This window comes from Ovis canadensis, chromosome 23, assembly GCF_042477335.2.
Source record: "Ovis canadensis isolate MfBH-ARS-UI-01 breed Bighorn chromosome 23, ARS-UI_OviCan_v2, whole genome shotgun sequence".
Classification (NCBI taxonomy): Eukaryota; Metazoa; Chordata; class Mammalia; order Artiodactyla; family Bovidae; genus Ovis; species Ovis canadensis.
In genome coordinates this window covers 38,603,539-38,617,981 of record NC_091267.1, presented here as the reverse complement: position 1 = coordinate 38,617,981, position 14,443 = coordinate 38,603,539, and the positions used below count along the sequence as shown (strand labels likewise).

At 40.7% G+C, this 14,443-nt stretch overlaps 1 protein-coding gene across 1 annotated transcript in view; it reads left to right on the top strand.

Annotated features, from left to right (window-relative positions):
• The first annotated feature begins 2,137 nt into the window (after positions 1 to 2,137).
• Positions 2,138 to 14,443, top strand: part of MEP1B (meprin A subunit beta) — a 35,482-nt gene continuing 23,176 nt past the window's right edge. Inside the window, exons 1-5 of the mRNA XM_069568303.1 lie at positions 2,138 to 2,358; positions 4,574 to 4,592; positions 5,415 to 5,459; positions 5,546 to 5,589; positions 10,798 to 10,876. Of these exons, the coding sequence (XP_069424404.1) occupies positions 2,296 to 2,358; positions 4,574 to 4,592; positions 5,415 to 5,459; positions 5,546 to 5,589; positions 10,798 to 10,876 (250 nt within the window). The 5' untranslated portion in view covers positions 2,138 to 2,295. The remainder of the gene's footprint in view (positions 2,359 to 4,573; positions 4,593 to 5,414; positions 5,460 to 5,545; positions 5,590 to 10,797; positions 10,877 to 14,443) is intronic.

Below are 14,443 nucleotides of genomic sequence, written 5' to 3'. Positions count from 1 at the left end.
GAACCAGAGATAGAGATGTTTTCCTGGGATCTAACTTTAGGTTCCAAGATGAGCTTGAAAAAATTTCCTAGGGGGTGGGATAAAACCAGAGGTGTGTTAGAGCAGCTCAGGTATAATTTCCGCTTTAAAGAGTGTCACTGACAACCCCAGAAAGAAGGAAATGTAAAAGCTATCCATCAACTATTGTCAAAACACATTATAGTTGGATTTCAGCTGTGCCTCCACGACTCTGTGAGATTCGTAGCAAGGCTGTGTCCGTTTGTTGTATTAATAATTAGGGCTCAATACAGACTCCATCAGTCCTAGGATGCTGCCTCCTCTCTTCCTGCTTCCAGTTCCCCAACTTCAAATGTGAACTGCTTGTCCCGACACATACAGAATGCAGTCAGGAGTCTCAGCTTCACATCTCAGCTCACAAAACAGACATGTGTAATAAATACCTTTAGTTTTTTGGAACCAACGTTATCATTTTGAGTCCCTATCCACACAAGTGGAGACATTTAATTGTAGCAAATTCAAGATTTCTTTTACCCCCAGGCTTGTGCCTAAACTTTACAGCTGAGGCCCCATCTGTTCCCGATGTCATCTGTCTTCACAAGCATCCTCCGAAACTTCCATCCCTCTGTCTGGGCTGGCTGTCATTCTGTGCAGTCTGCTGTGGAGACATTCCTATCCACGTGGCCCGTCAGGCCTGGTCCTTTCCTTTGTTACTTCTGGGCACTCTCGGCCTCAGAGGATTTATTCTCCTCCACTGGTGGCTCAGACAGTAAGGAATCTGCCCACAATGCAGGAGGCCTGAAGTCTGTCCCTGGGTCGAGAAGATCTCCTGGAGAAGGGAATGGCAACCCCTCCAGTATTCTTGCCTGGAGAATGTCAAGGACAGAGAAGCCTGGCAGGCTATAGTCCATGGGGTTGTAAAGGGCCGGACACGACTAACAGACACGCACTGAAGACATGACTTCTTTTGTAGAGCATGTTGGTCCCTTGGATCTCTTACCAGGAAGCAGGTGTGTTTGATTTTGGATCCCACAAACTATGTGCATGTTCCCCAGGAACAAGTGAGAAATTGATCATCCCTACCATCTTTAACTTTCCCCTTTAACTCTTCTCCTATTCTCAGAGGGTGGGCTGACTTGCTTAGATTCACAAAGAATCCTCCCTTCACAAAGTAGGTCTTTTGTCCATGGATCATGTCTTTTCAGATCCTTTATTTATTTATGGCTGTGCTAGGTCTTCGCTGCTGATGGGCTTTTCTCTAGTTGCAGCGAGGGAGGCTTCTCTCTAGTTGTGATGCAAGGGCTTCTCATGTGGTAGCTTCTCTTCTTGCAGAGCACAGGCTCCAGGGCCTTGGACTCAGTAGTTGTGGTACATGGGCTTAGTTGCCCGGTGGCACATGGAATCTTCCTGGACTAGGGATTGAACCCATGTCTCCTGTATTGGCAGGTGGATTCTTTACCACTAAGCCGCCAGGGAAGTCCTCCAATCTTTTTTTATTAGTGCAGAATGAGCAAAGACTGGTCTTGAGTGAAAGAAATACTGAGGGAAAAAAAATTCACATTTCAAAAATATTATCCTACATCACACTTAAGTTGAGAGTGAAACTCTGGGAAATGAGAAAGCAGATTGTCTCTCAAAAGAAATTACCCCAAGAAGAAAAAGTGAGCAAGAACTGAGAGATGGGTTGGGAACACTGGTTTTTCAGTGCTCTCTTGACTTTGCTTGATGGGAATACTCAGGAGGGACATGTGTTGCTGTTTTGCTACTTTAAATGTGAATGTCAAGCATGCTAAATTTCTAGGACATTAATGGATTTTGTATTATAAATCAATACATTTTTATTAAATGAATGAACAACAAACCGTGATGGACATAACTAGATATATTAAAGCAGCTCAGGGCTAGAAGAGCAGAAAGAACTTCACAAATGTTTACATTTGAAAGATTGAGATTAGAAATTAACTTGATATTATTGTTCTCAAGTGGCTCTTAATAATCTTGGGGCCCAGTATTACACATTAAAGAATTTGTTTCGTTAACAGTTCTCAGTCAGGCGTTTGGCTACTGAATGTTGACTCAGGGGAAATAAAAACCTACAAAAAACAACCAATGAGCTCTGCAGAGCTGTGCTAAGGATATTGGACTTTAACTTTTTGATTGGAGGTATTACTACTGCAGTTGGCTGACCTGCCAGAGGGATCATTAAGACCAAAGGCTATACGTTATGATGTTTGCCTTTTAAAAAGTAAATGCTGCTCTGAATTCCATAGTTCACAGCTTTCAGCTGGTAGTCTCAGCATGACCTCTTGGGATCTGCCTTGGTTTCTGTGCTCTGCTGCCCTCCTCTCAGTTTCTGGCTTGGTAAGGAAACAATGTAGGGGAAAAAATTAGAAAAATTGGGGATAGTTGATAATGATTACTAAAGAACAACCTGTTTTTTGTTTTTTAAGGAATTTCAAAATGTTAATGAAATTAAATGTGGGGTTTGTTTTTTTTTTTGTTTTTTTTTTTTTGTTTCGGTGAGCAGGGGCAGGCAGAGTACTGGGAGTGAGAAGAAGACGCACCAGAGGAAAAGTCAGGGACATGAGATCAAATTATGTTTTCTCTGCAGTTTCATTGTTGTGTAACAAGTTTTTTTACGATAAGGTGGAAACTTGAAAATCACTCCGTTTTTACTAAGGAATGTGATATGTATTGCTGTTATAGGAATGTGAGACATGACAGAGTGAGTAATGAATGTCATGGGCACAGCCAAGGCTTAAGTCTTGTAGCGTGGAATCGCTCTTCTTCTTCATCAGGTTACACCAATCTTTCTACAATGACAGGTAGTTGGTACCACAAACCAAGTTGAGGTTTTATTTATTATTTTTATTGGAATGTAGTTGATTTACAATGTTGTGTTAGTTTTGGGTTTGCAGCAAAGTTAATCAGTTATACATATAATCCACTCTTTTTCCTTCTTTTTCTTAAAGATTCTTTTTCCATACAAAGTATTGGGTTGAGTTCCCTGTGCTATACAGTAGGTCCTTATTAGTTACCTATCTTATATGAGTGGTTTGTATATGTCAATCCCAATCTCCCAGCTTATCTCTCCCTCCAACATCCCCTGGTAACCATAATTGAGGTTTTAAATGAAGTCTCAAATGCCTGGGGATAATCTTTAGTCGTGATTTTTAAATAATAATTATTACGTTGAGCTAATATTCTGTGAAAAGAACTACAGCAGTGAGAACAAGAGATACCATGGGAGACTCATTAAAACTGTAATTATGAATGAATGCTTGATAATGTTTTTCGGGAGGTGTGTTGGCATTCCTCTGTGAGGGTGTGCCTGTGTGTGGCCAAGGTGTGAGACAATCAAGACACTAGTTAATATAAAAAAGGGTGGTCACCATCCAACCAATTTATCCTCACTGCTTGCCAGATATCCCAACTGATTCTAGCATGGAGATTCTAGAACCTACAGGTAATCTGTATTTAAATAAAATTGTCCCTTACATTTGTATGACATTTTATTATAGTTTGCCACATTCTTTCACACTATATCATATAACTGTCAGAATACCCAGAAAGCCAGCAGTGACCACATTGTACAGATATTCTGAGTATCCGAGTACCAGGAAGGTGAACTGACTTGCTGGTAATTGGTAGAAGCAGGAATAAAACCCAGACCTACTGTCTACAAGTCCAAGAGCGTTTTAAACTAGACTTCATTAAGAAATCTCAGGTTTACTTAGTTTTTTCCGCTGGGTATGTGGTCTGGGTTTCATTTGGTCTGCTGCTGCCCACTTGCTTCAGTTGTGTCCAACTCTTTGCGACCCTATGGACTGTCGCCCGCCAGGCTCCTCTGTCCATGGAATTTTCCAGGCAAGAATACTGGAGTGGGTTGTCGTTTCCTTCTCCAGGAATCTTCCTGACCCAGGGATCAAACTCACGTCTCCTGTGTCTCCTGCTTTTGTAGGTGAATTCTTTACCGTTGAGCCACTGAGGAGCCCTTCATTTGGCTATCTGTAGAGAATCTATTTTCAATTTCTTTGTTTTTTTCATTTGCAAAGTATAGCCATAAGTTTTTTTTTCTGAAGTATTTGATATTGACTTCGAAGACAGAGTCTTGAGTGAAATGTGAAATTAAACCATGGTTAATGAGGTCTTCAATAAAATTTTCTGTTTAAAGCATCATTATAAATTATAATATTTTAATGCCAAGAATAAGTTATTAGATTTTTCAAATGAAGCTCCATGAATTCGTTAGAAAATCATGTTTAATGTGAACACTTATTGGCGGGCAGAACTCATGTTCTGCCTTCTTTTGAATCTGAGAACTTGGCTTCTTGTTTCACCCCTTCAAATTCATACAACAGACTGTTTCATTTTTTATATGAAATGAGAAGACCCTTGGGTCAAAAAGTTATCTTAGACTCTGATTTAGTTCTCCTGAATACATGCCAGAAACTAATCCATAATATTAAGGTAAAAACAAAACCCCACAGATGGCTAGATGGAAATAGGAATCAATAAGACTATTTATGTCACAGACATCATAATAATATCATTTTCTTATGTGTTTGTTTCCCAGCCAACTCCAGAAATCTTTGGTGAGTCTTTTTGAGTTTTGCCTTATGTGACTGAGCATGGCGCAGCACACATAGTAAAAGAAGGTCGTGTGAATAATAGAGCAACAGCACAGAAGAACTTAGGACACATTTAATGCTAAGCACAATGCATACTTGCATTGAACTTTGGTCAAGCACTGGCTTCTTTTGATTTATTGAAGAACGTTTTATTGTTTCTGCTCAGGGGTTCCACATACTCAGCAAAAAAAAAAAAAAAGATGATGGTATAAGAAAGTCCAAACACAGTGACTGACATATTGGCATCCCATAAATGTCAACTATTGTTACTTTTGTTGTCTTTATGCCAAATCAGATGGATGTGATGTTCTTCCTATTCAATTGTACACTTAGAGGTTTGGCCATATTATCTACCTTTTGAAACTAAAGAATAGTTCAAATATAGATTAGGAATTTTGCTTGAGAGTTCCAAGGTACATTATTAGCAAGGAATATACATATATGGGTTGCTTGAACTGATTTTATCTTGTGTAAACATTTGCTTCCTATCTAGTCATCTAATCTAGTCCTTCAAATTAATATTATATGGAGTGACCAATTTCTTATTCCTGAAGTTATTTGTCATTCAAGGGACATGTAGAGATGTATGCCAAACTCCATAGCCCCAAGCCTGACTCAAGGGAGGTTCTCAATCAATCGATCAATCAATCAATGTATATTGAATCAGAGCATGGTACTCTCTTATATGATACAAAAGAAACTTGCTTACTTCTAATCAGTGGTTGATAAAGATTTTCTTCTTTCATAAACACAACATTCAATGTGTTTTTGTTATTTTTGTTAAAGATGTAGATAATGGACTTGACCGGGACATATTTGATATCAATGAAGGTTTGTGGATTTTAAATTTTACATTCTTTGTTAAGTGGGGAGCTTGAATCCAATTTGCTAACAAAAGTTTTTATCTTCCTTCTTAGATCTGGGACTGGATCTTTTTGAGGGAGACATCATGCTTGATGAGGTGAGTTGAAACAATGCAAGGAAGAACTTTCAGTTAATCACTGCAAGCTGAAATCGAGTACCTGGCAATGTATAGTGTGGGTTTTGTTAAACCCAACAGTCTCTAAGGATGTAGGATCATAGTTGACACATTTAGTCAATGAATACATTATGTGCTAAGGGATTCACATAATGGTATCTCCATCATTCATTACTCAGACTTCTTTGCAGTTGAAGACTGTCACTCATCTTGCATGCTTTGCTCTTACTGATCTAATTGATTTTCATTATTGCAATGCTTCCCTGGTAGCTCAGCTGGTAAAGAATCCGCCTGCAATGCAGGAGACCCCGGTTCGATTCATGGGTCAGGAAGATCCCCTAGAGAAGGAATAGGCTACCCACTCCAGTAATTATGAACTTCCCTGGTGGCTCAGATGGTAAAGAAACTGCCCGCAATGTGGGAGACCTGGGTTCAATCCCTGGGTTGGGAAGACACCCTGGAAGAGGGCATGGCAACCCACTGCAGTATTCTTGCCTGGGAAATCCGATGGACAGAGGAGCCTGGTGGGCTATAGTCCATGGGATCACAAAGAGTTGGACATGACTGAGTGACTAAGCATACAAGAGATTTTTGTTTTTAAATAGAACTTCACTGATTAAAGCTAGTTGAAGCAAAATTAAGTTGAATTGGTAAATTTAATGAATCTGGCTTTCTATCATAAGAGAGAGATTTTGTGACTTCTACTCTAATAGCTGAGAAAAGTGTTGTCATGTAAAGATCCTCCTAAGATATTCATAAAGAGTACTGGTTCTTACCTCACCATCATAGCACGCAGATGAACACAGGTATCATGTTTAAATATCCCTCAACCCCCAAGGGAACTTCAACTCAAGAATCAGAGCTACAGAGTATCTGAGGTTTAGTCCTTGGCCTGCTCTTCTCCCCTTCTTGATCCAATCCTGTATCAGGGCTTTAAATGTCACCTCTATGCTGATGACTCCAAATATATAACTCTGGTTCATTCCTCACCCAAGGTCCCAACTGGTCTATCCTGATGCTAATCCATCAGTTCCTCTGGAATATTTATGAGATACCTCAAACATAATGAGTCCTCAATTCAACTCTGATTTCCCACGCATGTTGTCCCTCTCCAGTTTTCCCTCTTAGTAAATTCATCACCACTCCCTCTCCCCACTCCACTGAATAATAAGTAAAAACTCCAGGAGTCACCTTTGCTTCTTCCCTTTTCTTCACCTTGCCATCCTCTCTATCAGTAAGTTCTAACATTTCTATCTCCACAGTGCATCTATACTCCTAAGAATCCACTTTTCTTCTATTTATCTACTTCAAATGCTGATCTCCTAGAATCTTTTCCATTCTGTCCCTGTCACCTGTCTTCCACAGCAAAATGATCTTTTAAATTAGCAGTGCTACCTTTTTACTTCCCGCTTTGAAACTCTTCAGTGGCTTCCTCTTGTATTTAGAATAATATCCAGGTTGACCCACAGCCTCCAGGATCTTGCATGATTTAACTCCTGCCTACCTCTCTTCCTGTCCCCTCTCTTCTTTAATCTCGTTTCTTTAGGCCACTGGCCTCAAACATGCAAGAGATACCAAGCATATTCCCACCTCTGAGTAGAACAATGACTATTTCCTTTGTCTAGAATGATCTTTCCAAGTTCAGTTTGGTTCAGTCGCTCAGTCGTGTCCGACTCTTTGCAACCCCATGGACTGCAGCTCACTAGGCCTCCCTATGCAGCACCAACTCCCAGAGTTTACTCAAACTCATCTCCACTGAGTCAGTGATGCCATCCAACCATCTCATCCTCTGTTGTCCCCTTCTGCTCCCGCCTTTAGTCTTTACCAATATCAGGGTCTTTTCAAATGAGTCATCTCTTTGCATCAGGTGGCCAAAGTATTGGAGTATCAGCTTCATCATCAGCCTTCCAATGAATATTCAAGACTGATTTCCTTTAGGATGGACTAGTTGGATTTCCTTGCAGTCCGAGGGACTCTCAAGAGTCTTCTCCAACACCATAGTTCAAAAATATCAATTCTTCAGTGCTCAGCTTTCTTTATAGTCCAACTCTCACATCCATATATGACTACTGGAAAAACCATAGCTTTGACTAGATGGACCTTTGTTGGCAAAGTAATGTCTCTGCTTTTTAATCAGCTATCTTGGTTGGCCAAAGCTTTCCTTCCAAGGAACAAGCGTCTTTTAATTTCATGGCTGCAGTAACCATCTCCAGTGATTTTGGAGCCCCCCCAAAAAAGTCGGCCACTGTTTCTACTGTTTCCCCATCCATTTGCCATGAAGTGATGGGACTGGATGCCATGATCTTAGCTTTCTGAATGTTGAGTCTTAAGCCAACTTTTTCACTCTCTTCTTTCACTTTCATCAAGAGGCTCTTTAGTTCTTCTCTTTCTGCCATAGGGTGGTGTCATCTGCATATCTGAGGTTATTGATATTTCTCCCGGCAATCTTGATTCCAGCTTGTACTTCATCCAGTCCAGCATTTCTCATGATGTACTCTGCTGCTGCTGCTGCTGCTGCTGCTGCTGCTGCTAAGTCGCTTCAGTCGTGTCTGACTCTGTGCGACCCCATAGACGGCAGCCCACCAGGCTCCTCCATCCCTGGGATTCTCCAGGCAAGAAAACTGGAGTGGGTTGCCATTGCCTTCTCCAATGCATGAAAGTGAAAAGTGAAAGTGAAGTCGCTCAGTCGTGTCCGACTCTTAGTGACCCCATGAACTCCAGCCTACCAGGCTCCTCCATCCATGGGATTTTCCAGGCAAGAGTATTGGAGTGGGGTAGCAGGGGGACAATATACAGCCCTGATATACTCCTTTCCCAATTTGGAACCAGTCTGTTGTTCCACGTCCAGTTCTAACTGTTGCTTCTTGACCTGCATACACATTTCTCAGGAGGTAGGTCAGGTAGTCTGGTATTCCCATCTCTTAAAGAATTTTCCAGTTTGTTGTGATCCACACAGTCAAAGGTGTTGGCATAGTCAATAAAGCAGAAATAGATGTTTTTCTGGAACTCTCTCACTTTTCAATGATCCAGCGGATGTTGGCAATTTGATCTCTGGTTTCTCTGCCTTTTCTAAATCCAGCTTGAACATCTGAAATTTCTTGGTTCACCTACTGTTGAAGCCTGGCTTGGAGAAATTTGAGCATTACTTTACTAGCTTGTGAGATGTGTGCAATTGTGCAGTAGTTTGAGGGTTCTTTGGCATTGCCTTTCTTTGGGATTGGAATGCAGACTGACCTTTTCCAGTCCTCTGGCCACTGCTGAGTTTTCCAAATTTGCTGGCATATTGAGTACAGCATTTTCACAGCATCATCTTTTAGGACTTGAAGTAGCTCAGCTGGAATTCCATCACTTCCATGAGCTTTGTTCGTCATGATGCTCCTAAGGCCCACTTGACTTCACATTCCAGGATGTCTGGCTCTAGATTAGTGATCACACCATTGTGATTATCTGGGTCGTGAAGATCTTTTCTGTATAGTTCTTCTGTGTATTCTTGTCACCTCTTCTTAGTATCTTCTGCTTCTGTTAGATCCATACCATTTCTGTCCTTTATTATTCCTATCTTTGCATGAAAAGTTCCCTTGGTATCTCTAATTTTCTTGAAGACATCTTTGGTCTTTCCCATTCTATTGTTTTCCTCTATTTCTTTGCATTGATCACTGAGGAAGGCTTTCTTATCTCTCCTTGCTATTCTTTGGAACTCTGCATTCAAATGGGTGTATCTTTTCTTTCTTCCTTTGCCTTTCACTTCTCTTCTTTTCATAGCTGTTTGTAAGTCCTCCTCAGATAACCATTTTGCCTTCTTGCATTTCTTTTCCATGGGGATGGTCTTGATCCCTGCTTCCTGTACAATGTCACAAACCTCCATCCATAGTTCTTCAGGTGATGTCCAAGGAACCTTTCAAGTCTGGCTTTTTCTTGTCACCCTCATTTCACCTTCAATGTCATCCTTTCAAAGAGTCCTGTCCTGACCACTTCATCTAATGCACTCCCCCCAATTCCTTTATTCTTGTTCACATCTCCCTTTTTATTTCCTCTGCTACTATTAAATAGATCCTGTTTATATTTTTTTCTTACATGCTGTTTGTCTCCTCCACTAGAGCCTGAGAAATGTAGATCCACTGTTACCAATAGATCTCTTTTCTCTTGAACAGTGTTCATTTCATTAGCTGGGTGAATACGTTAATGAAATATTATGTTTTCTATTCCAAAAATTTCAATATTTTAAAATTTTTGGAAAACTTTGGCATAGCTCATGTGGAACTTTTCTCATATTGTGAGATCAAGATGATTGAGGTTTTGCTATCACTTTCTTTTTATATGTTTTTAAATCTTAATATAGGAAACTAGTCTATGAATCTACCATATTTATAGTCCGGTTTTACATTAATCATTATTTACATGATTTTACATGGTTCCTTCTTCAACTTTATCAACAAAGTTAATGATAGTAATTAATGATTTCCCATCAGAAAATCAGAGAATTGTATATGAACTGATCACATATCTTGTGCCTCCCTCTCACTCATCTGGCCTTTACAAATGCTTTGCCAAAACCCTTCAGGAGGTTAGGTGTTTTGAGGGGCCTGAGCCACCCATCTCCTTGCATGGTCCTGCAGTAAACCTTTCTCTGCTCCAAACTCTGATGTTTTGGGCATATAAACTTGCACTAACACTTAAAAGGATATGTAAAAATATGAATAATTGAAGTGAAATAAGATTAAAGGAAGTATTAATGCTTGCCATTCTCCTTATTAAAAAAGAGAAGTTAATGATTTCCTCCTAAAACGTTTGTTATGATATGATAAAAGTAGGTGTACACACACATGTGTACATGCATACACACACGGACAATCTGTTTAGGTTGCCTTGTTGTTATTTAGTTCCTAAGTTCTGTCTAGATTCTTTTGCAACCTCATGACTATAGCTTGCCAGCCTCCTCTGTCCATGGAATTCTCCAGGCAAGAATACTGGAGTGGGTAGCCATTCCCTTCTCCAGGACATCTTCCTGACTCAGGGATTGAACCTGAGTCTCCTGTGTTGACAGGCGGTTTCTTTACCACTGAGCTACAGGGAAGCCCTTAGGTTGCTTGGGAAAACTTAAAACTTCTTTTATTTCTGGTTTAACTATTGCTTGTTTCATAATTTTTGACTGATACCTTCAATGAATCCTTTCCCACTTATTTTTGACAGATGCAAGAAAGAAATGCCATCGTTGGAGAAAGATATAGGTGGCCTCATACTATTCCATATGTTCTAGATGATAGCTTGGGTTAGTATGAAATTTGGAGTGTCCACAAATAATGTATGTTCCTAACAGAATAGGATGACGGTATTTTCAAGGGAAGATTCACATGGCCATTAAAGGTTTTATTTGTTGCTTTGTGTGGCTGTGTGTGTGTGTGTGTGTGTGTGTGTGTATGCATTATCAGTTGTGTCTGACTCTTTGTGACCCCATGGATTGTAGCCTGCCTAAATACACTTATGTAGAAAAAAAAAAATAAGCAAAATGAAGAATGAACAGAACCTAAATGATTTTGTAGAAATATTTGCTGAGTTTTGACCAGTAAAGGAATTCCCTTGCAGCTCAACTAGTAAAGAATCCGCCTTCAATGCAGGAGACCTCGGTTTGATCCCTGGGTTGGGAAGATCCCCTGGAGAAAGTATTCTGGCCTGGAGAATTCCATGGACTGTATAATCCACGGGGTCGCAAAGAGTCGGACGTGACTGAGCAGCTTTCACTTTGACCAGTAAAGGGATTAATTCAGCCAAGGTTTACGGAGAGCCTACTCTGTATTGGACAGTTGGAACATAAAGATTCAGAAGCTAGTCTTTCTTTTAAAGCAGAGGCTTCATCTATGTTCAGACTTCACACATGACTGAAAAACAAGCACCAAACAAACAAACAAAGCTCTAGGAACTGTCATTATTTTACTAACATTTTATTTTGCCAAGTCAGGAATTTAACAAGAACCCACTTTCTTTTTATCATCCTCTTTTTATAAAATAAATAATGTTTTAATACTAAAAAGTCAGAAGAATCTAATCCAAAAGAAAGGATAAGTTTTCTATATTAGAAATTTATTGTCATGGAAAACACTAAACAAAATTCTCATTTTACCCATGGATTAATAAAAATGATATCACTGGCCTGCATCAGTTTAGAACTGCCATTTGGGAAATTTTCGCTTAAGTATCATTTATTTGGGCTTCCCCCATGGCTTAGCAGTAAAGAATCTACCTGTATAAAGGAGATGCCAGAGACATGGATTGGATCCTTGGGTCTAGAAGATCTCCTGGAGGAGGGAATGGCAACTCACTCCAGTATTCTTGATCCTTGGGTCTAGAAGATCTCCCGGAGGAGGGAATGGCAACTCACTCCAGTATTCTTGCTGGGAAAATCCCATGGACAGAGGAGCCTGGTGGGCTATACAGTCCACGGGGTCACAATGAGTTGGACATTGACTGAGTGACTAACATCATATATTTCAGTGTGTGTGCTCAGTCATGTCCAACTCTTTGCGACCCCAAGGACTGTAGCCTACAGGCTCCTCTGTCCATGGAATTCTCGAGGCAAGATACTGGAGTGGATTGCTCTTTCCTACTCCAGGGACTCTTTCTGACCCAGAGATTGAACTCGTGTCTTTTGCATCTCTTGCATTGGCAGGCAGATTCTTTTTCATTAGCACAACCTAGGAAGCCTCATTTCAGTAGAAATAATTATAAATCAAAAGCTAATTGTATAGAATGGAATAAATATTATGATTGATGATATATGTTCAAAGACCTATGGGAGCCTATTGGAGGACATTTAACTCAAGCTAGATATAAAGGCATATACAACAGGGAGCAAGTGACCCTGTGCAGTAGGGCTGCTGTGAAGCTTGTGCAAGTTGTACTTCACACAGAGGTGCCGGGGGAGGTGGGGCAAGTGGGACTGAAATTACGTTTGCATCATATTCATCAAGAGGCATTCATCTCTTTGGATGAAGTGCTATTCATCCACATACCAAGACAGTACTGGCAGTATCTGCTCAGATTTGGTGCCCGTTTCTTCCTTCCCTCTTTCCATTCTTCCTTCCTTTCTTAATTAAAGTATGTTTGATTTATAATATTATGTTAGTTTCTGGTGTATAGTGGGGTGCTTCTTTCTAAGGCACTGTGTGGGCTAGTGCAGCCTCTGACAGCAACGGAAGAATGCTCTAAGAAGACAGATCACTATGTGCAAAGGCATGGGGAAAGGAGAAAGCCACTGGTTAGAATTAGGTTGAGAGTGGGGAGATAATGAAGTTGAACAGGTAGGCAGAATCCAGCCTTGAGTCTTTCCTGGGTTAAAGAACTTGGTGTGTATACCAAGGGTCATGTGGAACCACCAAAGGTTTTAGTGCAGAAATGAGATCATTATCACTCTGGTTGCAGTCCAGAAGATGTATTACCAGAGGCGCAGAAAAAAGAGTATGGAGATCAGTTAGACTGTTGAAGAAATTCAGAGAAGGATTAAAGCGTTTCTAAACCAAGACTCTCAGTGATGATAGACAAGAGTGAATCATTCTACAAGAGGCTTAGGAAGCAATTAGATTTGGTGATTCACTGTGAGAGATCAAGAAGATGGGTCTAGGGAAAGAAGGGCTAGTGCCCAGGATTCATTCTTAGGTGACTGGGTGGATGGCAATGACTTTAACAAGAATAGGGAATATGTCTTGAAGAGGGAGTGATGGAGAAGTATGGTGGAAATTGCTTTTTGGCATGCAGGATTTGAAATGCTTCAGGCTCACTGTGGTGGAGACACCATATGATGTCTTGGTGTCTGGTCTGGCCATTCAAGATAGAGAAATCTTAACAGGGAGTTGCTAAGAGTATGGGAGATTGTTGAAGCCATGGGTGTTCTGTGGAAGGAATGATGCTAAAGCTGAAATTCCAGTACTTCGGCCACCTCATGCGAGGAGTTGACTCATTGGAAAAGACTGATGCTGGGAGGGATTGGGAGCAGGAGAAGGGGACGACAGAGGATGAGATGGCTGGATGGCATCACTGACTCGACGGATGTGAGTTTGAGTGAACTCCAGGAGTTGGTGATGGACAGAGAGGCCTGGCGTTTTGCAATTCATGGGGTCGCAGAGTCGGACATGACTGAGCAACTGAACTGAACTGAATTGACAAGTATACAATATAGTGATTTAAAATGTTTACAAGTTATACTACACTTTTCCTCATTACAAAATATTGGCTATATTCCTCATTTGTACAGTATATCCTTATAGCTTATTTTATACCTAATAGCTTGTACCTCTTAATCCCCTACCCTTATATTACCCCAGCCCCCTTCCATCTCTCCTCTGGTAACCACCAGTTTGTTCTCTACATCTGTGAGTCTGCTTCTTTTTTGTTATATTACCTAGTTTGTTGTACTTTAAAAATTCCACATATAAGTGATATCTATAGTATTTATTGGAGAAGGCAATGGCAACCCACTCCAGTACTGTCACCTGGAAAATCCCATGGATGGGGGAGCCTGGTAGGCTGCAGTCCATGGGGTCGCTAAGAGTTGGGTACGACTGAGTGACTTCACTTTCACTTTCACTTTCATGCATTGGAGAAGGAAAGGGCAACCCACTCCAGCATTCTTGCCTGGAGACTCCCAGGGACAGTGGAGCCTGGTGGGGTTGCACAGAGTCAGACACGACTGAAGCGACTTAGCAGCAGCAGCAGCGCACTATTTTTCTTTCTTCTCTCTGACTTATTTCACTTGTGTAATTGCCTCCAAGTCCATTCATGTTTCTGTAAAGGGCAAAAATTTGTTCTTCTTCATGACTGAGTGGTACTCCCTCATGTACTTAAT